Source organism: Buteo buteo, chromosome 1 (genome assembly GCF_964188355.1).
Source record: "Buteo buteo chromosome 1, bButBut1.hap1.1, whole genome shotgun sequence".
In the NCBI taxonomy this organism is placed as follows: domain Eukaryota; kingdom Metazoa; phylum Chordata; class Aves; order Accipitriformes; family Accipitridae; genus Buteo; species Buteo buteo.
The window spans coordinates 10,434,438-10,461,544 of record NC_134171.1 but is presented as its reverse complement, the minus strand read 5'-3'; the positions used below and the strand labels follow the sequence as shown (position 1 = coordinate 10,461,544).

The 27,107-nt window shown below is 38.8% G+C and overlaps 2 protein-coding genes across 3 annotated transcripts in view; one reads left to right on the top strand and one right to left on the bottom strand.

Annotated features, from left to right (window-relative positions):
* Positions 1-1,181, bottom strand: part of GRK4 (G protein-coupled receptor kinase 4) — a 42,646-nt gene extending 41,465 nt beyond the window's left edge. For both annotated transcript variants that reach the window (XR_012649627.1, XM_075022367.1), the window contains exon 1: positions 903-1,181. Coding sequence is in view for 1 of the 2 variants with exons in the window: in XM_075022367.1 (XP_074878468.1) it covers positions 903-954 (52 nt within the window). In the remaining variant the exon portion in view is untranslated. The remainder of the gene's footprint in view (positions 1-902) is intronic.
* A 248-nt stretch (positions 1,182-1,429) lies between these two features.
* NOP14 (NOP14 nucleolar protein) lies at positions 1,430-27,107 on the top strand. The gene is made up of 18 exons (XM_075022297.1): positions 1,430-1,964; positions 4,109-4,243; positions 5,684-5,825; positions 6,404-6,549; positions 6,978-7,115; positions 8,668-8,790; positions 10,029-10,160; positions 11,519-11,822; positions 13,116-13,246; positions 13,491-13,576; positions 15,210-15,345; positions 17,254-17,355; positions 18,157-18,310; positions 22,880-23,039; positions 23,875-24,022; positions 24,965-25,083; positions 26,302-26,457; positions 26,805-27,107. The coding sequence occupies exons 1-18, from the start codon at positions 1,767-1,769 to the stop codon at positions 26,902-26,904; spliced, it is 2,610 nt and encodes an 869-aa protein (XP_074878398.1). The 5' UTR covers positions 1,430-1,766; the 3' UTR covers positions 26,905-27,107.

The window sequence follows — 27,107 nt, the reverse complement described above, 5'->3', positions numbered from 1 at the left end:
CCCAATCCAAAAAGAATATGCACATTTCATAGTTGAAAAACATACTTGTCCTGAGTACAGTGGTAATCTGGGGAGGCTTTCAAGTGGCCATTTAATGGACAGTTATATACATGAAAAAGCAGCAGGACAATCTTATTTCAGGACTTTTTTTAAACAGCAACCATGTGCTAGACTAAATTTTATTATCTATCCAAAATGTTTGTTAGTTGGGGGAGGAATCTTCAAGTCAAGATGTTCTGGGGAATCAAACTGTAAGTATTAATCTAATGGAAAACTGCACACTTTACTATTAGGTTAACACAAAATATTCGACTGCAAAATACAGGTAGTGTTCACCAGCTCTGTTTTTCACGGGCAGGAATTTCAGCAAGACAGAGAGCGAGGCTCTTCCAAAGAAGATTCAGAATCATAGAATGATGTCACTTTGTCCTTTATACCCACATGCATACATATTTATAAATACACCGAGGACTACAGATTAACGATCTTCTTAAAACATCCAGCAAAACCACGATTTGAATCAAGAGCCCGAAGGGCGAAGGAGAAAAGGGCTTTTTTTTTTTTGCTTTTTTTTTTTTTTTTCCCCAGATGCAAGCCACAAGCCAGTAACTCCAAATCCACCCCGCGGGAGGAGCAGGGCAGGTGCCTCAGGGCACTGCCCGGGACTCGCCGCTCCTGCCACCGCCCCTGAGGGGCTCCACGCCCCGCGCGGACCCCCCTGCCCGGCAGCCTCTCCTCCCTCCCCACCCTCTCCTCCTCCATCACTTCCTCTCCCCCCTGCCGGCTGGCCCCTTTCCCCCTCACCTCAGACCCTTTTCCTCCCCCTCGGTACGTCCCCAGCCCGCCCCGCCTCGCCCTCCCGCTTCTCCTCCCCCCTCGCCGCCTCGCCCCGCGGCTCTCACCCTCCCGGGCTTTCAGCAGCACCGTGTTGGCCACGATGTTCTCGATTTCCATGGTCGGGGGCTCCTTTCCCTCAGGGCAGCCGGAGTGGAGGCCGCCCCTACTGCCTCCTTCGCCCCCTCCTCCAGCCCCGCCACCGCCGCGACGCCAAGCCTCCGCTCATCCGGCCCCGCAGGACCTCAGCGCCGCGCTCGCCTCTTCCCCATCACCCGCTGCTCGCCCCGGCACCGGCCTCCCCCTCCCCGAGGGCGGAGGCAAGGAGCAGGCAGCGACCGCCCGCCCCGACCATGGCTCGACCGCCCGCCTCAGCCAGCCCCGCCTCTGCGCTCCTGTGCCACCGCCCCCTCCCCGTTCCCGGGGACTACAACTCCCAGCGGGCAGAGCGCTGCGTGCGCCGGGGAGACGCCAGCGCTGCCCGCGCGAGGCCTGCTGGGAGTTGTAGTGCGCGACACCTTTCCCGGCCTCCCCCCCGGCTCGTCCCAAAGCGGGAGGGGAAGAGGAGCGGCGAATCTCGCGATCGTTGGCCGAAGCTCTCGCGAGAGGTGCGAGGCTGCCGAAACGCGTGTGGTAGCGCCGGGGCACGCCGGGTTGGGGGGAGCGGCGTTACCGCTCCGTTCCCCTCCCTCCTCTGCGTCCCCCTCCCTTCCCCGCCGGCTCTCACGGGGTTCGGGGGCAGCTCTCGGGCGACTTTGGCACCGGTCGGAGGGCAGTGGTCAGGCCCGAGGGGTACTTCGGGCGGGTTTGCCCCCCTCCCTGGGCGCCATTTTGTTCGCCCTGTTTGCACCTCCAGCCCTGGCCCTCGCACGCTGAGTGAGTACTGAGCCTCTCCGTCCCCACACGCGTCCACGCAGGCAGCCAAACCAAAAATGGGGAAGGCAGCTAAGCGGAAGCGAAAGGTCCCGGTGCCCTCCGCAGGCAAGGGCCCTGTGAAGTTAGCTATGGCCATGGTCAAGAGCAACCCCTTTGAGGTGAAGGTCAACAGGCAGAAGTTTAACATCTTGGGGAGGAAGACCAAGAATGATGTGGGGCTGCCTGGTGTCTCACGGTCCAAGGCCATCAAGAAGGTAAGAGGACATTGGGAGTTCGGAGGAAGGATGGCATCTGTAGATGTAGTTGTGGTAGAGAGGTGGTAAGCATGGAGCCATCTCAGGTGAGAGAGGAGACTACTTCCATCACGTGCAGGAGGAGCGGCTGGTCACCTCGCATTGCTCAGATGATGTTGAAAAGCCTGCTGAAAATGTTTCCCTCCATTGCAATGCACAGGGTTCAGTAGTGCAAGTCTTCTTTATCACATGTGTGAGAATATTGCCTTTTCAAATTACCCAGGTCCGGAATACAACGGCACATGTTGTCAGAAAGCAAATACTGGACCAGAGTGCAGGTGGTTACAAGTGTTCATTATGTTGGTCAGTTTTGGTTGCTGCAGGATGTTAAGCTTCTTGATAATCGTGCAACGTTGCTGTAATAGTGAAAGCTTGAACAGGCACTAAGGTCTGAATGCAGTGAGAAATGTGTAGATACAAAGAAACTACCATTGATTTGGAAAACATGCAGATGGCTTTTTGTGCACTGGTTAAGTAGTTACATTGTAGAAGTATGTTGGGATGCAAAATAATGATCCGTCCTCATTGCTCTCATAAGAATGACCATACAACTTAAGGAGAGTAAATCTTTCTATCCTTACACTGTTTTAAAATTGCCTCTTTTTCTTTCTCTACTAACATCACTAGCTACCTGACCAAAACCTGTAGTGCATAAGGGAGAACATTGTGGTGTTCTGTGCACCTGGGATTCCAGCAACCTACCCTATCCTTGAATGAAGCACTGGAATTTTTTATGATCTATCCCTTCAAACAACACAGGAAACAAGTTAAAACCTCTAGATTCTGTTAAAGCTGAGAAAAGCATAATTTGAAAGTTTGTCCCTGAGATTCTCTCTGACATGTTACATACAATCTGTTGTCAAACAGAATTCAAAGCGCTTACTGAAAAGAGAAGTTCTTTTTAAAAATAGCGCAGCAAAAGGAAATGGATAGTTTATCATTTTGCATGCATTGTGAGAGGTGATGCATTACATACGTTTTTATCAGTAAAAGTAATCAATGAGAGAGGACATCAAATAATTGATAAACAAAAGTACTTTTCCATATCCAAGTTATTAAGAGATATTAAAGTTCATGCACAGTGTTTAAGCTGCATGATAATTTATATATTCTGTGCAAGAAGTAAATACAAGGTAGAACTGGCACAGTAGTAGATTAAAATTAAGCCTGAGTTCTCGTGTTGGTTATAGCGGCATCTGAAAGCTGTGAATGCTCAAGTGAGGCTGCAGAGGCCTCTTGTAGGAAACTCAGCCTTCTCCTTCAGTGCAGCAGTCTGTGAGTTCATGGTAATATGAATAGCAACAGTACCTTTCCATAAGAATCAGTTAACATGTTTTAATAAACATGGATTTTTTTCAGTCTAAACATAGCCAGCATGTTCTTTCTTTAGAAGTTATATAACATCTTCAGCGTGAAATTATAATTAGCTTTCAGCCTTCATTACTGTTTGTCCAGATTTTAGAAAACTTTATGAATCTTTAATATCACATTTTAAGGTCTTTGAGTTTTACTTAATAGTAAGGTAAATCAAATGCTTATCATTAATTAGTTCACTGGCACTGAAAAGTAAACCTGTCTCCTTACCTGTACCATAAGTACAGCACACACTACCTCATATAGGTCTGTTAAACTTCCTTTTACTGCTTTGATGCATAGTCTCCCTGTGCTCAACACTAAAGCAGAGAGTTAAATGCATGTACCCACTTGGAGTGGTTTTTAGGTCTTGGGTGACAAGACCAAAAGAGGTTCAGCCGACATTGGGGCTTTTTTGCTTTCTTTAATATGTGTTATTCTTGTATACTAAGCTTCAGACAAATTGGAATTCTTCAGTGGCAATGCAGAGTTTTTATATGTGATAAAATAAAGGTGGGATACAGTGTATCATATTTTATCTTCGTATAGGCAGCTTGTAAGAGAACTTAATGACTCTGAATATGTTGTATAAGCTTCCCATCTCTTTTCTCGTTTTCCTTCTCTTTCATTTCGTTCTGATAAATTAGATTATGTTGCCAGGTTACCATGGAGCCTTTTTTGCCTTGGCTTTTAAAGTAGTTGTTATCTTTGGTTTTTAATTTGATCTTTTTTTTTTTTTTTTTTTCTTCTAGCGTACCCAAACATTACTGAAGGAATATAAAGAAAGGGAAAAGACAAATGTGTTTAAAGATAAACGTTTTGGTGAATATAACACCAAAATAAGTCCAGAGGAAAAGATGATCAGACGATTCACTTTGGAAAGACAGGTAAAGTATAGGAATTCAAAACAAACAATCAAACAAAAAAAACCCAAACCACAAGAAACACTTGACTTTTTAGGTTGGGAGTGTCCACCTTAACAGAGGTGTCATGGCTTAACCCCAGCTGGCAGCTAAGCACCACATGGCCACTCGCTCACTCCCCTCACGGTGGGATGGGGGAGAGAATCAGAAGGGTAAAAGTGGGAAAACTCCTGGGTTGAGATAAAGACAGTTTAGTAGGTAAAGCAAAAGCCACACACACAAGCAAAGCAAAACAAGGAATTAATTCACCACTTCCCATCGGCAGGCAGGTGTTCAGCTATCTCCAGGAAGGCAGGGCTCCATTATGCATAACGGTGACTTGGGAAGATAAACGCCATCACTCTGAACGTTCCCCAAAGCTTTACATGCTGAGCATGATGTCATATGGTCTGGAATATCCCTTTGGTTAGTTGGGGTCAGCTGTCCCAGCTGTGTCACCTCTGAACTTCTTGTGCACCCCCTGCCTACTTGCTAGTGGGGGTGGGGTGAGAAGCAGAAGAGGCCTTGACTGTGTGTAAGGACTGCTCAGCAATAATGAAGACATCTCTGTATGATTAATACTGTTTTCAACAGAAATCTAAAACATAGCCCCATACTAGCTACTATGAAGAAAATTAACTGTATCTCAGGCAAAACCAGCACAAATGGGTTTTGCAGGGTAATGCTTTCCTTTTGATTTTATATGTTTGGTACTTTTATGAAAAAGCAATTTTTTGTGGGAATGCAAAATTTTTCATGAAAACTTTCTGGTTTTGCAAGACAACTTTTTGAAGCAGAAATTTCTTTGAGCACTGATATGCAGGAGAGACAGTTTTAAGAAGATTCATTGATTGCTTGGTTTTCTTTGACTACTGTGATTTGGGAATTGAATTAGGAAAAGGCAACCACCATCAAGTATGCTTTGAGATTCCAGTACAGCTGTTGAATAGCAGCCATTTCATTTGCTGACTAGAAGAACTCTGTAACTTGCTGTCATTCTGTAATGTGAGTTGTATGTGCAGTACTGTTCTTTTTGCCTCATCATACTCAGTATCCAGAACTAAGTAGTGTAATATCATATTCTACTTAAAATGTTTATAGGTTAAAGTCTGTTTTGTTAGGCATGAAATGTAGTAAGGAAGAATTGATGTTACTGATACATAGATAAAACTTAAGCTTCCTTGGTTTTTCTGAGTTACTCCATTTGTGCATAAGAATAAGAGAGACATCATACTCCCTCTCTTAAGGTTTAATGTATCTGAATGAAAGTATTGGTCCAGTAGTGCTCTTATTCCAGTGTCCTGTTCCAGCAGAATATTGGAATAAGAATCTCCTCAACTAGCATTAAAAATACAGGCTTTATTAATTTGTTGCCTGGGAACTAAAAATTTTTTTTACTTAATTGGTTTGTTTTGCTATTTTTAGCAAAATTATGGAAAGAAGAATATTTATAATCTTAATGAAGATGAGGAATTGACTCATTATGGCCAATCTTTGGCAGAAATTGAAAAACTAAATGATATTATTGATAGTGACAGTGACACAGAAGAAAGAGGAACACTGTCAGGTAAGACATGTCAGCTAGTATCCCACTGCTGGTGTTATTGTTGGTACGGTACATGTACATCATTCATTCAGTACTGTCTTTTAATGAAAAAGATTATTATGTAATTGATTGGGATGTTTAAGCCAGATTTGATTACTTCTTAACCACACACAGAACAGCTCTCTGGATTTTAGCAGATGTTAAGTTGGTACTACCTACCTGGCAAGGTTCTTTAATCTATGGGCTTTTCAACATAAAATAGGTACCTGTATTTCGAGCCCTTTGGGCAGAATCTGAAGTGTGAGTTCTCATGTTGCTTTCTTGCACCTCTGCACCTAAATACTAGTTAAAATATTGAAAAAAAAAATGTTCCTACCTCATACAAAATGTTTGTGAGCGTAAATTATGTGTCTAGCATCAATCTGTTTTGGTATGGCCATTTCCATAGGGATGGGAATAGCACATGATTGATTCAATAGTTTTAATTGCTCCCATTCTCAAAGAATAGGGAGATACTGTCCCAGCAGCACTCTAGCACTTCTGTATGGATTTGGAAAGAATTCACAATTTACTTTTTTCTTTTTCTTTTTTTTTTCTAGCTGAATTAACTGCTGCTCACTTTGGAGGGGGTGGAGGCCTTCTTCGTAAAAAAGCATCAAGTGGGCAGCAAGATGAAGAGGAGGAAAAACCTAAATCTAGGAAGGAACTCATAGAAGAGATGATAGCCAAATCTAAACAAGAAAAGGTGAGTTTTTAGCCCTGAACTATAAATGAGCATGATTAAGCAGCTGTCACAATTTCTGTCTTTGCAGAATAAAATAGTAGTGTCATAGAAAACAAAGGAGATAGCTGTCTAGGAGAAGAGTGCAAGCTCCTTGAATAAAGTCCATCTGACTTTGTAGGCATTTTAGGATATGCTTGAATGTCTGCTGGTTTTTTGTATCCCCAAATCTCCCCTTCTGTTGACTCCTAACTTGTTTTCTGTATGCAACCCATGTGCCATTCAGCATAACTCTACACTGCTTTTTCCACAAAGAATGTTTACACCTTTAAAATGTTAAATCTTTAAAATTATTCAGTTGCTAAAGACAGCATTTTGGTATTACACTGTAAATGCTATGTCATGTTCATCTGAACATAACTGCTTTATTTGTTTTTGTTTTGTTTTTCTAGCAAGAGAGGCAAACTCGGAGAGAAAGTGCATTAGAACTCACAGAAAAGCTTGACAATGACTGGAAGGAAATCCAAACCCTTATTGCCCACAGAACCCCAAAGTCAGAGAGAAAGGACAAAGAAGTAGAAAAACCCAAGGTAAGGTTTTGGCTAGACTACTTTCTTTTACTCTAATAACTTGTGGTTTTGACTCGTAGTGGCTGAGGCATAAGGCAGATTTCATCTCTTTGTGAAATAAAATGTTGCCTGCTATTCACATTGAAGGAATGCTACAGTTTTAGGACAGTTTGGTTAGTTGGAGGAATATAAGGTTTTGTATGATTTATCTGATTTTAATTGCCTATTGCTTTTCATTGGTTACCAAATCTGAGAGAGGTTGCAGGTTGAACAACACTGTTGGCTACAGCTTATTTTTGACAAATACATTTTCTTGAAGAACTAAAATTGTTGAGAAGATTGACTTAGTTTGAATGCCTCTGCAGCGTTCCTTGGATAAATCAACTTTTATTTAAGAGCAGACGTTCCCTTGTTGTAAATTGGATACTGTCTGTACAAAAAGTGAATGAAAATATTTGAATTTTATATAGATATCTTATGGTCTCAAAGCTTTTTCTATCATTCATATTTTTTACTAAGGGAAATGAACTTTTAAATCTAAGAATAGGTATTGTAATACATTGCGCTATTTTTTTTCTTGTAGAAATTTTGTATTACATTGCAGAACATTGTGAATTTCCATTTCTTCTTTGGCGGTAGAATTCAGTCTTTGAAAGATTGAAATAATGAACTGGTTTTATGTTAAAACTGATCTCAAATAACAAACAGAAGATACTGGATCAAAAATTCATATTCTGATGTATTGATTTTTGTTTTTAAGATGTTTCATAACATGCTGAATACTCTAGTATGTTGGTAGTGTGGTATCTTAGACAAAGATTTTGTCATCACAGCTTGCTGAAAAGGAAGATTAGATTCTCTTGCTTCATATGTGTGGATCCAATTTAAGAATTATCAAGGATGCAAAGTGTGAATTAGTAATGCTCTATAACATTAATGTTGAATTGGAGAAAATTATCTAGTCGTGTAAGAAGAAAAATTCCTAGAACTGAATTTTAGACAAGCTGTATGGTTTAGTGACTTAAGCAGGTATCAGGAAGACTATTCGCAAGTCCAGTGTAATCTCTGCTAGTGACTGTTTTCCTATGTATGCTCCTTAAACTCACTGAATATCGGCGTCACTTTTTCTTTTCTTTGAGGTAGACATCTATGTAACTAAGATAACAAAGACTTAGCTAATGTCTGACAGTATGAAGTGAAATGTAAACTATAAATTTATTAATTCTAGCTGCTTTTTGAGAAAATAGTATTTTATTAATAAACAGTATTTTAAAGTTTTTCAGTTAATAAGTAAACCAGTTTTTATTTTACATACTATTTGCAAGTTTTTCAGTTGTAAGTATATAATAGGTTAAATAGGGGAGAGGGAGATTCCAGGATAATTTCTATTCAAGTGTTCATTCCATTCCTTGTCTTAATACTCAGTTGAATGTTCTTGCAGCTTTCTTTGGAAATGGGCTTTTCCTTATATCTTAAAAGTCTTATTTCTTAGCTGTTAGTCTGGCAGAGGGGGGGCTGCAAAGCAGAATAATAAAACTTAGGATAATAAACAATTATATAAATATTTCTTTAGCCTGATGAATATGATATGATTGTTCGAGAACTTGGATTTGAGATGAAAGCAAAACCTTCAGAAAGGATGAAGACAGAAGAAGAATTGGCAAAAGAGGAGCAAGCACGACTCCAGAAGCTGGAGGTATACCATTTATGGCTTTAGATTGTTTTGTGGCCTGTCTTTTGGGAGTGACCACTTATATTCATTGCTTGACCTTAGATTGAAAGTGGCTGCACTAACTTGTAATTCTTCAGAGGGTGAATTCAGGAAATCTTCTCTTTGTGTTTTGTTTGCAATCTGATATTACAACAAAAAACATAGGCTTAGTACGTGACTATTGAAGGTTATGAAATGAGTTGATCTTTCTTCAATAAAAATGTGCTATCACTTTGATTTGCCTTTAAATGTTTTAAATTATTCAGAGTTGAGAGGTGCTTCAGTAAGGGGGTGCTTTCAGTAAGTGAGTAAGGGGGAGCATCGTGTTGCACAGCAGTTGAATTAATACACTGGCAAGTCATTTATTGTTTTCTTCTGGTGTTGCAAGAGTCTTCCAGCAGTAGCATGTATATACCTTCGCTTTGCGTAGGAATAGGATTCTCTTGGGAAATGTTGCATGCTCTTTATATTACATGGAGCTCTGGGTCTTAGGGAAAGATTGAATAATGTGGTAAATGTTTCTCTCCCTTCTTTTCTTTTTGTTTTGGTATACTAGGGACACATTTAGGACTGCAGGGATTCAGTTCCTTCAGGTTACCTCAGAACAGCTCAGTAGCCTTCAGAAAGAAGAATTTTATTTTTTTGTCTTTTCTGTTCTTGTCATCTTGTTTGATGCACAGTCTATCTGGCTGCCCAGGTGGAAATCCTCTTGTAAATGATTGGTTCAGATATTGCCCATTGAGGTTATTTACAAATTTAGTATGTCTTAAAAAAAATCTTAGGATATGGTTGTGTTTACCACAAACTTGTTACACATATGGGAAACACAGATAAACACTGCAGAATCCTAAAACACTTTAGAAGCTTACATTTTCTAGTAATGACACATTGTCTCATAAGCAAGACAGATAAATTTTAAAATGAGAGAGCATAATGCTTCTGATAAAGCCAGTTTTAAAGCCTTCCAAATAAGTTAATCCAGTTGTCTATGTGCTCTTATTGGATTGCACTCCCCACAAAAAATAAGGTATCATCAGCTTTTGCCCATAATTTCTCAAGTTTCTGTTTTTTCTTTTCATCAATTTGTTGAGTAATCCCAGTTAACTTTTTTTTTTTCTTTGATTTTCTTAGCTGTAGTATTTGAGGGATCTTCCATTCTGGTGTAGTTACCTGATTGATCTAGATAGCTCACATCTGTTTGCGGTATTTCTTCTAAAACACAGGCAGATCGACTACGTCGAATGCGTGGAATAGATGAACAGGTGAATAATAAGAAACCCAGCCACATATCAGCTGATGATCTAGCTGACGGCTTTATCCTGGATAAAGATGACAGGTGTTTATTGTCTTACAAGGTAAGGTTTAAAACTTCATAATTTTCAGAGTTCTGAAAAGAAGATAGGGAAATCAGTTTGGAAGTGACGTCTGTGGAAACCTCTAGTCCAACCTCTGGCTCAAAGCAGGGTCAACTACGAAATCACCAGTTTCCTCAGGGTGTTATCTAGTCTGTTCCTGAAAAATCTCCAAGAATGGAGGCTGCACATCTCCCTGGACAGCCTGTTCCACTGACTGTCCTTACCATGAAAAAGTTTCTCTTTGTATCCAGTCTGAACATCTCTTGTTTCAACTTAGGCGTGTTGCCTCTCGTTCTCCTGCCATGGACTGTGATAAAGAGTGTTGCTCTGCCTTCTCAATGATTGCCCTTGTAGGTGCTGGAAGGTGGTTATTTGGTGCAGGCTGAACAAGCCCAGGTCTGCCTCTCCTCACAGGGCAAGTGCCCCAGCCCCCTGACAATCTTGGTGGCTTTCTGCTGAACTTGCTGCAGTTTATAGATGTCTTTATTGTATTTGAAGGCCCAAAACTGGATGCTGTATTCTATGTGGTCTTAAAAGTGTCAAGTAGAGGGGAATAGTTGTTTCCCTCGATCTACTGACTATACACCTGCTATTATAGTAGCCTTCTATGCTGTTAGCCTGCTGGGCTGAAGAGAGGGCTTTAGCACTTCTGATCATTTTTTTAATTCCTGCTGTATTTGAAATGGCTTCCACCAAATTTCAGCCTGAGGATGAGTGGGTTTCTGAAAGAACCCTTCCCCTATGAAGTAGCTTTGGTTAAGGTAGCAGAGCAATATAACCTTAAAGCTGGTATAGTGAGTCACCCTGACTGTGGTGCACACGTGTGCATACTGATCCTCTTATCCTCTCACATGTAAGTAGCAAGGGAACTGCTGTTGTCCTCAAGGGGGAGAATACAAATGGTGAATGTGAGTTTAAACTGATGATTAATAAAATAAGGATGGGAACAAATATTTATCTGATATGCTGTTTTAATACATAGAAGAAATGTATTATTTTTAACCACGAATGCTTCTGTAAGTGATGCTGAATCTTTTTTTCATATTATCTGCTACTAGTTTTTACTTCTGTGTTGATTCTTTTAGTCCTCATATACTACCTCCTATTATTCCAGTTTCTTACAGCCCCTTGGAAATACCCTGCTATTCTTATATCTGTATGCATGTTCTTTCTAAGAAGAGTATCCCTTCTTGGCCGGCACTGCTGCCATTCACTGCTTGGTCAGCGTAGCAAGGCTCAGGTCCTGTTCATGTGTATTTAATGATAACTTTGCATGGTTGCAAGCTGCAGTCCCTTTATCAGTGTGAGGTGCTGTCCCTTTATCAGTGTTTTAACTGGTTTATTTTCTCTACTGACAGGATGGAAAAATTAATATCGAAAATGAAGAGCAGGAAAAAGATGAGGAGGAAGAAGAGGAGGAAGGTGGGAAGGAAGATAACGAAAATGAAGAAGAAAGTGAGGAAGAATCTGTTAATGAAGATGAGGAGGATGTTGCTGCAGATAGCCACTCTGATCTTGAATCTGACCTTGAGAGCGAAGAAGAAGCTACAGGGAATAAAGAACAGAAAAAACACAAGACAAATGAAAATGAATCACAGAATGTGAAGGAACTAGATCCAAAAATGGAAGCTGCCAAATCAGAGCTTCCCTATACATTTGCTGGTAAGCGAAGGACTGATCCAGAGGTCTCAGTTGTCTTCAGGGGGTTTATAACCAGTTTCTATCTCTGCCCTGTAAGATCTTACATATTCTTGTTCATCAATGAAGTTTTGCTTCAAGGTTGTCTTCTACTATTCCAAGAGTAGTCAGTAACTGCTGTTCTTAGTGATCAGCCCTAGCCATGCTATGAGCAATGGGAACCAGATCTGTTTCATGCCAGGGCTGTTTCTGATCCTCCAAGCAGCCTTAGAATTGAAATATAAATACTGGGGAGAAAAATTAAGAGATCTGTACCCCTTTCTGAAAGCCACTAAGACATTGAATCCAAAGTTCTAGTGTTTTGCATAAGGGAAGCCAGAATAGTAGTCTATTATCTATACTTAAATGAGAAAAGGTTACTTTCTCTAGTGTTTGGACTGACATTTTTGTCAGAGAAGATGCTCGGAGAGGCAGGATTCTGAGGTTTAATCCCTATGATATAACATTGCAGTACTGTTAGACACTCAAAGTTTGATTCCTTTTGGGTTTGTGCCTAGGAGGAAGGAGGAGGTGCATTTTCAAGTAGTACACAAAACATTCATTAATATTAAGTACATAATGCATCTAACTATTGTCCTAGTGTAGATTTTTCTAACAAAAATATCTGTCACAAGATTAAACAACCTTTCAAACAACTTCCTTCAGTGCTTGCATTTTTCCATCAAAAGGAGATAACTTTTTACACAAAGCCTTTTACATTGCATTCAGGTTTTGTGTTAACCAGAAAGCAGTCACGTTAAAATAGCTCAAAAAACATAACCAGTTAGGATGTTTTCTAGCATGTGGACTTATGCAAAAGACTAAATATATGCCAGGTTGTTTTTTTGTTTGTTTGTTTAATTATTTTCTATTAGTGGCAAGATTCTTACTTTTCTTAATATCCTTCATACAAAAGCTAGTTAGGTATGAATTAAACATAGAGCTGATTGCATTATGGTAAATTTATGGTTGAATGTCTGCTTTCTGCTTTGTGTGTGTCAACGTAGTTGTGCGCAGCTTAGGCAACAAATACAGGTTGGATTAAATGTTAATAACTTGAAAAGATTTACATTACTTTCTGACTTATGTTCATCTATATAATGTTATATATATGCTGATAGGTTATTAGTGTTTAAAAGTTGATTATTTAAAAGCTGTATGGTATCTTTTTTCCTGAATAATAACATTTTCAAATGGGAAATTTGTTAGATGTTCACTTGAATTAAGTATGTTAAGTTTGAGATGTTTGCCTGGTCAAATTTTGTTTTTACTTTCTAGTTCCTGAGTCCTATGAGACATTTAAATCTTTATTGGCTGGAAGAACAATAGAACAACAGCTTACTATACTGGAGAGAATTCAGAAATGCAATCATCCAAGCCTTGCAGTGGGAAACAAAGCAAAGTTGGAAGTATGGAGGTTTTGTTGTTTTGTTTTGTTTTAAGTTTAAAATTAACTTTGAATTCCAGAGTGAGTTTTATTAAGTATTCAGGAAGCAGTATAAAACATACATGCTTCTATGTTGTAAGTAGCAGTAGCATCAACATACCACTCTTCATTTTCTAACTTCCGTATCACTGTTCTTTTATGCTGTTTAAGAATATGTACAATGAAGAAAAAATCCTAATAATTTTAACATACTATGCTTCTTGCAGAAATTGTTTGGCTTTCTTTTGGAGTATATTGGGGAGTTAGCAACTCTGGATTTACCAGAGCTCAGAACAATTGACAAACTAGTCCTGTAAGTAATAAATCCTATGGACTTTTGCTCCTTTATGATTTAAAGAGAAAAGCTACCTAGGGTAAAGCATTTAGCATGTTGTTTGTTTCAAATAGTTCTATAGGGATTGTAGGCAACTAACTGGTAACTCCGCAGCTCTGTAGTGTTTTAACTTTGTTTCATGTATTGGTGAGCTATTAATTGTACTGAGACATTTTCAAAACCTCAGAATGTAATTTTTGAACTGCAAAATGCTTTTCCTGGGTAGTAGACAAATAACAGCATGTATGCATGCACGCTTCTGTATATGAAGCTGTTTAGACTGCTGATTAAGTATTTTAAGCTTTGCAATGATGGTGTGCAGTTCCTGTTGCAACTTTGTTTTTTTCCAGGGGTTTCCGTTCTGAGAATTCATTCAGGGAACTAGATGAAAATGGAATTAAAGAATGTTATAGTAAGCTCATACAGAAGTTCCAAATAAACACTTTGCAGGAAGTTGTCAATTTAGCATTGTTGTCTTCAAATACCTGACAGGCAGTTATAATGACGAGAGAGCCAAATTTGTCTCAGAGGTATACAGCAAAGGACAAGAGTCAATGGACACAGGCTGCAACACGGGAAATTCCAATTAGATGTAAGGAGAAAAAAATTTTCACAGCAAAGGTGCTGAACATTAAAACAAGTTTGCCAGAGAGGCTGTGGAATCTCCACCTTTGAAGATACACAAAACGTGACAAAGCAATGAGCAACCTGATCCAGCTTTGAAGTTAGCCATGCTTTGATCAGGGGGTTGCATCAGATGATTTCCAAAAGTCCCTTCCAACCAAAATTAGTCTGTGATTCCTATCTTGACTTTGCAGGCTAGACAACTTTCTTTCAGTGACTTATTTGTAAGTAGCTTTCAGCATATGTTTTTTATTTTATGCTAAAGTAAATAAGTTTTAAAAAAATCTGTTATGTGCAGCTTTAGCATTAATTGCTCTGTTGCGTTTGTCAGCAAGAGCACTGACCCGATGATACTGTTGCACATGCTGGGGCTTTGTAAAAAAGTGTAAACACATTTTGATTGTTTCTAGAACTGGGATTTATTAATATCACTACAGACATTTTTAACTGAAAATACTGGGAAAACTCTGACCATGCAGACTTTTGACTACGTCTCCCTGTAGGCACTAACCATAGGCCAGGAGCTGACCTAACTTTGTGAGTGTTTTTTTCTTGTTTTCAGTAACAATTTTTGCTAACCACATGCTGCCTCGCATGTTGTTTAACATTGCCTAAGAGTATTTAGAGCAGTGGGCTGCCTAGTATGTGCTGGCATACCTCAGTGCAGTAAAATGTAGAGTTAGGAGAATCAGAAGGATATGTTTTAACCATAGCAGATGATTTGGGAATGTATTTAAAAGTTTTAAATTATTTTTTAATTAAGATGTAGAAACCACCAAATCAAAGATTATCTCACAAGGCCCAATGAAAAATATATGTCTCTGTAAACTAAAAGTATTACAATAATAATCTATATACTTGTTTCAGGGAATTTGTTATTATTATAATGTAGATGGAACACAAGAAATCTTCCTACAGGTGCTTAAAAATCAGTTCTTATTAACATCAATGGTGTAACTTGATTATGACTTACATTTCTTGTTAATAGGCCATTGTACAATCTTTGCCAGATGTTTCCTGAAGCAGCCAGTGACAGCGTTAAGTTTATCCTTCGAGACGCTGCACATGATATGGCAGAAGTAATTGAAGTCAAAGGCCGTGCAACATTTCCAGGTTTAGACACGGTAACGAATGCATACTGCTAGGAAAATCTCTCGTTCTTTCCATTAGTACAGAAATGCCAGTAAATGCGAGATGACATTAAATTTAATTTTATATTTCAAAGTATGTAATGAATTATTAGCATCTATGACTTTTTAGGTTTCTCAATATTTTAAATTGCCTCTCTGGAGATAAATTGTAACAAAAACCCCCACAACAGCAAAAAAAAAAAAATCCCAAGAAACAAACAAATAACCCAAACAAACAAACACACACCCCCCCCGACATGTTCTTCAGAATAGAAGTGTGACTCTATGATATTAATAAAAGGAAAATTCCTTAAAATTGCCACTCCAGTTTTCATGGCAGAACATTCTTTGTTTTCCTGATGAAACTTAAATGGGTAGTTCTAGGAAGAAGTGATATGTTCAGTCATGTCCTGATTTCTTTAATTGTGTTAAGTGCAAATGTTTAAAAAAAAAGTGCTCCATAGAAGTGCATTATCTCCTAGGTTAACAAAAGTAACAATGAAATATTACGGGTATAAAAATACAGCATTTTTTAATTTACTTTATATATCATAATTGCTAAATTAATGACTCAGAATTGACCTTTCCTTCTTATATTAGTAATATTTCAAAATTTCAGCGGCCATGCTAAATGTGAACTGACTCCTTTTTCAGTGTCTAGGTAAATGGCTGTTAGGAAATTCAAGAATGGAGCATGTGGGAAATGAGTATTTGTTTATTGTAGTAAAAAGTTTCAAAGAGAAACCATAAGTCAGTAATCCAAAGGGAGCTACTTGTTTTCTGTCTCCCAGCTTGATGGAGCAGTGCTGCCTAATGGAATAATTAGACTACTGAAAGAAAATAGACTGAAGAATTTGCTTAGAAGACTTGGTTCTAACAGTTTGGAAAATATTTATATTGAGTTCTTTTGAAGAGTCTTTATTCAGGATGTTTTGGGTTTTGCAGGAAATGTATTGTAGAGAGATTTTAACTTCTATTTTTATTTTGTCACTGTCACCCTTACGACACCAATTACACTTCTGACTTCCATTCCCTTCAGTGGACTTTTCCTGGTTTCAAGCCATCGTTATCTTTTAGGGTGGAATTATATCACTCTCTCATTCTCAAAGCACTTGTTTAAATGAATGTTCCTTAGACTGGTTGTGTTAGTAGACCTTATATGTGCCTATAGTTAATCTAACTTGAAATTTGTACTGTGGTATTTAGTAACCAGAACAGTTCAGGAGAATATTTCTTTACGACAGAAACCTCACAGGGAGAAACAGAGCTGAAACAATAAAACTTTACTTGCATCTAGCTTACTGTGTAAATATCCACTTAGATAATGTTCAGAATTACCTCGAAACTGATGTTTAACATCCTTATGGTCTTGACAGGAGGTCACTTGTAGCTTTCTAATAAGTCCCCGTTAGTAAAAGTGTACCTAATCACTGTTTAGTTCTTTTGGCTGCAACTGTTATTTTCTGATGTATGCTAGTGCATGAGGATCCTGGTCACTTAATTGTCTGTGTTGAGGACCTGTGACACCTTTCAGCAAATGTAGCCACTTGCTCATTTGTTTGAGGTGTGAGAGTATGTGATTGTGGTGGACTGCAAGGGGTCAGATTTTCTTATGGAGTAAATGGGGTTGGGAGGCATAGTTCCTTTTTGGTTGTTCTTTCAGCTGCCTTGTTAAATTAATGCAATGTTAGACCTATAATGTATGTTCCATTTTCTCATGTAACTTAAAGTCATCTCAAATAGGTCTGTATCATATCAGATTTCTCAAAATGATTTATATTGTAGTATTTTTAGACTACTGCGTGGCAGTTGCTCATTCATCAGTTACATATGTGTAAAGTCAAGATCCTGGGAATAATGTCTTAACTATATTTTGCCTTACTCTGTTTTATGTGCTATCAGCTTATTTATTTGAAAATTACATCCCTGCTGTTTCCAACTTCTGACTTCTGGCATCCAGTTGTAACACCTGCTTTTATGTACATGAGCCAGCTACTTACTAAGGTATGTCTATGATGTTGTATCTCAATATGTAACTTCATTTCCTTGTTTCTTCCTAGGACTCCAAATGTATGTGTTGGCATTAATGTATATATTGGAAATGTACTGAAAAGGCAGCTTTTGTTTGATATAGTCACAGATAGTAATTGGAAGAAAAAGTGAAGAGGAAAAAACCCTTGCAGAGTATAGTACAACCCAAAAAACCATATCTAATCATTTTTTCAAGCTGTCACACAAGAATTCCTTATATGGCAAATTATGTAGGACTAATTGAACAGACTGATACAGTCTGAAATAATTCATTAGTGTTTTCTCTTCCATATATTGAATTTGTTCCTACTGAAGACACTTACTTGAAAATTGGCAGTATTTGTTTTCCTTGAAAATGTACCTAATGCAGTGCATTGCAGTGCAGTTAAAATATGTCCTTATTTTTCTATCCAAATATCCTGTTTATATGTTTCAAAAGCCTTGAGCTAGTTGTTGTATTACTGTCAGATATCCAAGTTGCTCTGAGCCTTACATTTCCTTAGTTCATTTCTGAAGAACTTATTGTTTGTGGTTTAGCACCTTCTAGTGGCTAAACCAGTTCTGACAGACTTCTTACTTAATCTGCATATACTCTTTAGTGAGGGCAAGGGAAAACCAGTATGTTTTTCATGTGAATCCAAAGGGTGCAATTTTACAGATTTTAAATGTATACAACTTATTAAATTATTTCTGCTTTTTGGGAGATTTCTGCTTTTTTGTGATGTATAGACTTTTAATTATTAATATTTTGTGCTTTTTTTTTTCCCCTTTTAGTGTCGCATCACAACATTGCAAGATGTTATTAAAGGGTTATTTGTATGCTGTTTGTTCCTGGAATATGTATCTCTCTCCAGACGATTTGTACCAGAACTCATCAATTTTCTTCTTGGAGTACTTCACATATCTCTACCCAAGAAACAGGCCCAGGGTGAGTTTGTTTAGAGTAAAGGAGTAATAAATTTTAGTATTAGGATTTATCTTTTAAATTTCAATAAGAATATTTCACATTGAATTTATTGTTTTGAACAAAAGACCAAAATCATCTGCTAGGTTAGCTGTACACAACCTTGATTCTTGGGGACCTTGTTATGAACTAGCTGCTCTAGTGTTGTTCGCAGGAAGGAAAGAACTGCAGTTATTGAAGGAAATGAAGTCATGTTACCCACAGTGCAGTATTTTTGCAATATTGTTGTTCTAAATAGACTGTGTGATTGGACTGTGCTCTGAAATTCAGTCCCTAATGGATTCCTGATGAGTACCCTGTATCTTCACAGTGAGGCAGCAGCTAATGCTGCAGATACCCTCTCTCTTCAGCTAATAGCCTTATTGCTGAGATAAATAAGAATTATATCTCAAAGTTGGTATTCTTCCTTTTTATTTATTTGACATAGATTTGTTGTAGTGTAACAGAGGGCAGCTATCCCCACAAGTAGGATTAGTCTGTGCTGTAACATAACTGTGTAAACTTAGCAACTTGCATAGACAACAGGGAGAATAAAATTATCTTTTCAATTTGATCCATATGCTAGCAAATAATTTTTATTTGCCAGTCTTTCTCTTTCTTCAACTTTTTCTTTTGGATTCATTTCTAGCTTTAAAGTTATTCTAGATATGGGGCTTTTTCGTTGACAAGTTTAGTGACAATTACTCACTTATGAGGAGCTTTGTCAGAGCATAGTAACTAATTCATGTGTTAGTATCTCTGCCCAGGTCACTCTGAGTGTCACTTAGCATGTGTGAGAAGAGTCTGCAGGCAGGATATTCTCAAGTGAAAAATTCAATTATATGTTGGCAAACTCACAAAACATCTGGGATTTAATGATCTATAGGCTACATAATGATACACTTGTCACTCTTGATAAGACACCTGAAGAGTCTGTGTTCTCTAGGTAGTCATCAGTCTGGTGAAGAAGGTTCAGCTTCTGTTACTGCAGTATTCCAGTACATCTTTAGTAGTACTGAGCGGTTGCTTTGCAGCTCCCTGCTCCCCCCCACCCCCCACCCCTTTAGGATTTTTATGCCTTTTCATGCTGGTATTTTTTTCTTTTGAATTTTTGATCTACGAATGAGTCCTTTCTCAACAAGCTTAGCACTGCAGTTTCACCTTTATTATTTTGTATGGCTGTACCCTACAGACTCTCCCAGCTGCTTCTTACAGCTTAGCAGTTTCCTCTGAAGTGTAAGCCAAGGTTACACAGCTGGGCTGCATCAGAGCTAAGCCCAGGATTCTCAGAACATAGACAGCTGAACTCTTAGAAGGAAGTGGGAAGAGGTTATGGAGTGGGTGGGTTACATAGCACTTAAAGTATTTTCTGTGTTCTGTAATCTCTTGGGAGTGTTTGATCTACAGAAGTTTTTGGTGCAGTTAAAATATAGGATTCTGCAAAATCAGATAAACTATTTTAAAGTATTTAATGGTAATTGATGATCATGTGTTAGTCATTTTTAAATTTCCTTTGTATTTCTGTTAATGATTTTGCACTGGTTAAATTTGTATGGTGTTGGTTTCTGTTAGCAGTGAGGAAAAGTTCAATAAAAGGTATGTTAGAGGCACAGTGTTCTCTTCAAGAATTTTTCTGTCAATACTGATGTTTTTGAAGTTATCAAAAGTATTGCTGATAAATGTGATGGTTAGACTGTCAACACAGAATACTTTAAAATGAGCACACATCCAGTTCTCTGGAATGTTGATCTACTGTCACACCAAAAAATTTCTTGGGGTTCAGTTTTGACAGTAAGTAGAATCAGAAAATAGAACTCTTACTGTTTTCATCTTATGAGCTTGATCCATAAATTTCTGACATGAAGAAATTATATGGGGTACAACTTCATAAGCAACTATTACCTTAAAAAAGGAGAAAAGCTGGAGGTGGAGGGAGTGGGAAGGAATTGTCATTGTTGATAGCCTTAGCTAATGGAATTGTTAATGATATCTGCTATCCTCTCAGAAGTAAAGCAGATAATAAAACTCATGTACCTTGGTTCCTGATTTTGCATATGTTTGTGTGTGTTGTAATCTCTCACAACTTTGAGTCTCAAACCTTATGAATCATTATTTAAACATACTGTCTTCTGGACTATCTGTAAAGAGCCCTGTATAGGTTCTAGAGCATGTAAGTAATCTTAACTTACAGTTTGAAAAAGTTTTGAAGTAAGTTCCATTGCAAGCTTGCAGGAGGTAAGGAAAACAAAGACGAAGGGGGAAAAAAAAACAGGTCCAGCACAAAGGCTGCAAATTATTTTCTCCCTTAGCCATGAAATTCCTCAGATGCTTCTTTCATGTTGCTCTATAAGTACCATTTCACAGATCAGCTTATGATCAGAAGCACAGTGATTCTTAAGTGTTTTCTGTATGCCCTGCCCCAGTATATATTCTGTGTTCCATGCTATTCTTGTTTAAATACTACTTAACTGGAGTGGGAGAGGACTTCACAGTATGCATCTGAGGGCCCATGTTGAGAGGTCACAGGAGAGGCTCAGTGATGTACTACAACTGTGGGCTCTCCCTGCTCCAGCTCACTGTGCTGCTTGACCACTTTCTGGTCAAAGCCTTCTACTTGTAACTCCATAGGAAAGTCCTATTCCTGCCTGTCCATCCTGAGCATATCCAATACTCCATCCTCACTGACAGTTTAACTGTGCATCCTGTTCTCCACAGGGTAGACATGTACCTACATGTCTTCTCTCTCCCCATACTTAGAATCCTAGAATGGATCATCTAGTTCCAACCCCTCTGCCATGGGCAGGGACACCTTCCACTACACCAGGTTGCTCAAAGCCCCATCCAACCTGGCCTTGAACACTTCCAGGGCTGGGGCATCCACAACTTCTCTGGGCAACCTGTTCCAGTGTCTCACCACCCTCACAGTAAAGAGATTCTACCTAACTGTACCCTGTTTCAGTTTAAAACTGTTAGCCCTTGTCCTATCACTATACTCCCTGTTAAAAAAAGTCCCTTCCCATCTTTCCTGTAGGCCCCTTTCAAGTAAGGACTGCTGTAAGGATTCCCTAGAGCCTTCTCTTCTCAAGGCTGAACAACCTCAACTCTCTCAGCCTGTCCTTGTATGGGAGGTGCTCCAGCCCCCTGATCATCTTCATGGGCTTCCTCTGCACTGACTCAAGCAGGACCATGTATTTCTTATGTTGAGGGTCGCAGACCTGAACATAGTCCTGCAAGTGGGGTCTCACAAGAGTAGAGTAGAGGGGGAGAACCACCTCCCTCGACCTGCTAGTCACATGTCTTTTGATGCAGCCCAGGATGTGATTGGCTTTCTGGGCTGCAGGTGCACATTGCTGGGTCATATTCAGTTTTTCATCCAGTGATACTCCCAAGTCCTTCTCTGTGGGGTTGCTCTTAATCCACTCTGCCCATCCTGTATTTGTGCTTGGGATTGCCCCAACCCATGTGCAGGACCTTGCACTTGGCCTTGTTGAACTTCATGAGTTTTTGTATGGGCCCACCTCTCAAGCCTGTCAAGGTCCCTCTGGATGGCATCCCTTCCCTCCAGCATGTTGACTGCACCACACAGCTTGAGCTTGGTGTCATTGGCAATCTTGCTGAGGGTGCACTCAATCCCACAGTCCATGTCGCCAACAAAGGTGTTAAATAATGCTGGTTCCAGTAAGGACCCCTAAGGGACACCACTCGTCACTGGTCTCCATGCAGACATTGAGCTGTTGACTGCAACTCTTTCAGTGTGACCACCCAGACAATTCCTTATCCACCGAGTGGTCCATCCGTCAAATCCATCTCTCTCCAGTATAGAGACAAGCATGTCGTGTGGGACAGTGTCAGATGCTTTGCACAAGTCCAAGTAGATGATGTTAGTTGCTCTTCCCTTATCCACCAACACTGTAACCCCATCATAGAAGGCCACCAGATTTATCAGGCACAGTTTGCCCTTAGTGAAGCCCTGGTGGCTGTCACCAGTGACCTCTTTGTTTTCCATGTGTCTTAGCGTAGTTTCCAGGAGGATCTGCTCCATGATCTTGCTGGGCACAGAGGTGAGACTGACTGGCCTGTATTTCCCTAGGTCTTCCTTTTTTCCCTTTTAAAAATGGGGGTTATTTCTCCCCTTTTCCAGTCACTGGGAACTTTACCAGACTGGTACGACTTTTCAAATGGGATGGAGAGTGCCTTAGCCACTTAATCTGTCAGTTCCCTCAGGACCCACGGTTGCATCTTATCAGGTCCCATGGACTTGGGCACCTTCAGGTTCCTCAGATGGTCTTGAAGCTGATCTACTGTGGTGGGCAGTACTTCATTCTCCAAGTCCCTGCCTTTGCCTTCTGTGACTTGGGTGGTGTGGCTGGAGTACTTAACCTATGATTGCACCCATGTTCCAGTGTTTTCCCTTATTTTAAACAAACCTAATACTGATAAAGTATTTTTGAAGGCAGTATGATTGAAAACGTAAAAAGAGTTGTTGGTTTTTCTTCCTTCAGAAAGAATGCTTAGAACTGATCTTGTTTAATGATTATTGTTCTTGTTTTTTAGGCTATACTGTAGTGCATCCATTTACACCAGTAGGGAAAAATTTAGAACTGCTTTTGGTGTGTGATAAGAAGGATCTGGAAAGTTGGCAGAAGCAAAATCTGCCATTAAGTACTGTGACTAGATTAAAGGAAACCAGCACAACAGAAATTAATCATATCAGGTATGTAGGAAATGTGAACAGAAGAAATACCATATCATCTTTTGGGTAATCTCAATGACACTGCTCTCTTGGAGTAAAAATAGTAGTGAGTTGTTTTGCTTTATTTTTATGGTGCTACTCTGCACCATATGAAATTGCTAGTCTTTTGCCAGAACATTATGCAGGGTGCTTGTTGGAGTGCTCAGCCCTTCCATTCCTTTTCAGTATAGCTGTGAACTGACGAGGATGATGTAGATAGAGGAGGTACTCAGTACTTTGAACTGTCAATCTCTTCAGAAGCAAATAACTGTATTTACATACAAAGACTATGTTAGAAAGTGTCATTTAAGTAATAAAACACTGAAGTTAAGGAAAGACCACAATTAAACATGTTCGTTAACCATGTTCAGCCTCATTTTTCACCTTGCACATGTGTTATGTTATAACATTTCAGGGATGAGTAAGTGTTTTGTTATGAAGTTCAAAAAGAAACCCCCAAACCAAAATTACTAATTCTGTTTCAATAAAATCTTAGAACTTCAGAACCAATACCAGAAACCTTGTAGAACCAGTATAAAAACTTCTTACTCCACAGAAGTGGCAAAGACACAATACTGGCTTGTGCTCTGTGCACTGACATAAAGATTAGTTGCTGTTGGATTTCCTGGGTATTTGTTTAACAGAGTGAAATTTTTAGTCTGAATTAACTAGAAACAGCCTTGTAACTGGTTCTGTCATGCAGTCTTAATAATAGATGCTGCTAGCACTCCCAAATTTAATTAATTTGATTCATTTTATTTGAAAATCCACTACAGTTTTTGCAAGTGAAATTGTTAATTCTTTTCTGCGTTAACAGGTTATCATGTCTAGCCCTGTGTTTTGACCTTATTAAAAAATGTGCATCTCTGTATGAGTCTTTACCATCGTTCCATGAAATAATGCATCCTGTCAGAATTCTCCTTGCACAACATGTGCCAGTGAATGAATATCCTGAAAAAATGCAGGTATGTGTTCCTCAGGAATGAAATAATTGATATGTTTGTTTTATTAATAAAAACTAACAAAAAACAAGTATAAGCATCAGTGAGATTTTTTTGAGGGTCAGGTATTTGCTCTTCTGTGCTCTTCAAAAATCACAGTGATATTTCTGTTGAAAAAAACAAAGAGCAGAGAATGTTTAGAAAAGATATTTTTTCATTGTGTATCTTGTCTTGCCCCTCTATTTGAAGAGACTAGCACTTAGCTTGTAATAATGTAACAGTCCACGAGTGACTTAATTTGTGAGAACAGTAGTCTGGTCATCCAGTTGCTCTTGTACTTCTGTAATGAATCTGTAAGACCTTGGTACAACCAAATACGTGTGCCGAATTCATGAGGCAGTATTTATAACTGTGTAAGTAAAACTAACAACATAATGCCTGGTCAGCTACCTTACTTAAAACAGGGCAGTTGTTTATTTTCTAGCAATGAGGTTCAAATTTTTAATCTGTCTCTTCTGAATGTAGCAGAATTGTCCTTTCCTCAAAGAGGCATCATGAAATATCCTTAGAGAACAAGATTTTGTAACGTAAATGATGCAAAATGGCTTATATTTTTTGCCATCAAAATAAACAAAATGAACAATCATTCTTAAAATGACCTAGAAGGGCAGAGTCTGAGTTAAATTGGCTTTAGTCTTGCCTCTTCCTCTGTTAGGTGAAACTACCTGCAGACTTTTCTGATTGTCTGTGATACCATCTTAACAGACTTCCAAAAGTGTTTAAAAATTATCCAGCCTGGAAGGCTTACAGCATTTCAGTGTTAGCAATGTCCTAATGAATAGCAATGATTTTACCCAGAAAAAGAACTTACAGGGAGAACAGTACTGTTGATTCAATTTACAGTAGTTTGTGAATTATGGTGTCTTTGATATGCTTTTAAAGTTTTAATTTGATTTGCATTTTCAGGAATGGTATCACAGTGCTCTGAAAGAGCTAGAGAACAAAGTAAAACACTATACCCCACTGATATGCGAGAAAAAGAAGCCAGTGCCATTGAAGCAGTATACACCTAAAATTGTGAAAGTGTAAGTAAAGCAACATTTGATGCAAAGGAAAAGTGCATGTAAATGTTAAGATTTTCAGCAAGCTAGAAGGATTTGGAAAACAGGACATAAACCAGATAACTGTTTTTCTGCTAGACTTTGTGCACAAATCACAAGGGACCAGCTATTTGGGTGGTAAGGAGGGAAAGAAAAAGGAAGGAATAGAGCAAAGATTGTTTTGTCGAAAAAATAGCACTGGAAGTCAACTCTTGCCCATATAATCAGTTGTAAATTAATAAATTTCAAGATGAAAAGAGGTTGTTACTATCTAGTCAAGTGCTTTACTGAATGCTCTGCCAAGCACTCAAGTCTGAAGAACAAGAGTGAGTAGTTCATATGTATATGAACTATATGAAGGTAAGGATGAATCATGAATGTACTGAGGGATGCTTCACCAGTACAAAAGATAAGGCACACTATTCCTGTACTTCACATCACAGATCATAACAAATAATCAGTCAGATTAAGTGTACCTTTAAATATACTTGCCCCGTTCCTTTCTTTCCCCAAACCAAGCAGCTTTCTACCTTCCAACAGCAGCAATGACAAAAAACATTGGGGTTTTTTTTCTCCCCTTTTTTACAGAGTTTGCAATGACCATGTGCACTTTTATATTCTGTTTTGGAATTAAATTTTAATAACACTAGTTTGGTTTTGTAGATAATAGACAGTATTCTGATTCAGGAATTTTGCTTTATATTGGCTGCTGACTTATTTAGCCATGTTGGTTATCTACAGGGGCATAAATTGTCTGCCTTATTTATTCTAGTAATTGAAGAGGACAGCTTTCCTCTGCTGTACGCATTTATCCTCAAGTAACTGATCAGACTTCTTCTGCAGAATTCATCTGCAGAGAAGGTCTACAAAAACTTAAAATATATTGAGAGATTCCATCTTTCTCCAGATGTCTTTCATTCTTCTACTCTAGCTTATTCAGTCTGTTCAAAATGCAGGCTGCATATGGGGGATTGAAGTGTAAATAAATGTTGTCTGCTTGTTGTCTGCATGATGACAACAAACACTCTGGTGAGTGTTTTTCCATTTTGTTCATTGGGCAGCTCCTTATTTTTCAAGTTAATCATATAATATGCAGGAATTGCAATACTGAGTTAATATTCATACAAAAACTCACTCCTTATAAACATGAAAAAGTTGTTTTTGTTAAGGTGTTCTGTGCTCACGCATACATTCTCATTTCAGTTTAGAGTTTGGAAGAAAGCAGGGAGGCAGCAAGAAGGAGCAAGAAAGAAAGCAGTTGATTCGGAAGCATAAACGTGAGCTTAAAGGAGCCATTCGTGAGATTCGGAAAGATAACCAGTTTCTGGCTAGAACGCAACTTTCAGAAATCATGGAGAGGTAATGTAGCCTTTGTTTCAGCAGCAGTTTGGGAGTTGTTCTGCTGTGTGTTGATTTCTTTGTTGCGTGCCAAGACTGACAGTAATGATCAACCATACTAAAATAAATAAAATTGGACGAATTGGGGAAAACCAAACATTTTCAGTAGAGATAATTTAAAATGTTTTCAACTTTGCAGTTTCATTTCTTTAGTTTAAGAATACGCAGATTGTTTTTATTTAAAGTGTGTGTTGGTGAAATTTAAGAGTTGGGGAGCTTTTTATAAATTAATAATTATTGTCTAAATATACGTACTTATTTTCCCTAATACAATATATCTGAAATATTTTGTGTTGACTGTTTTACAGAGATTCAGCCAGAAAAAGAAAAGTGAAAGAGCTTCTTGGTAGTCTTGCTACACAGGAAGGTGAATGGAAAGCAATGAAAAGGAAAAAAGGGAAGAATTAATTGGGACTATCTACAGCAGGAAACTTTGTTTTTACTGCCATAAAAGATACCCCAATCCTACAGCTGTTGAACAGATTTAATTGCATTCTTTGGATGCATTCCTTTTGAGGAGACATCATCATCAGATCTGTCTGAAGAAGTGAACCTGCTTATTGGAAAAATCCACAGGTTGCTATAAAGAAAATAAAAATAACACTTTTGTA

Coding starts and splice junctions, on each gene's coding strand:
- NOP14 (XM_075022297.1), top strand. CDS start 1,767: ATGGGGAAGGCAGCTAAGCGGAAGCGAAAGGTCCCGGTGCCCTCCGCA. Junction 15,346..17,253: donor CATTTCCAGGTTTAGACACG/GTAACGAATGCA, acceptor ATGTGCTATCAG/CTTATTTATTTGAAAATTAC. Junction 25,084..26,301: donor ACACCTAAAATTGTGAAAGT/GTAAGTAAAGCA, acceptor TTCTCATTTCAG/TTTAGAGTTTGGAAGAAAGC.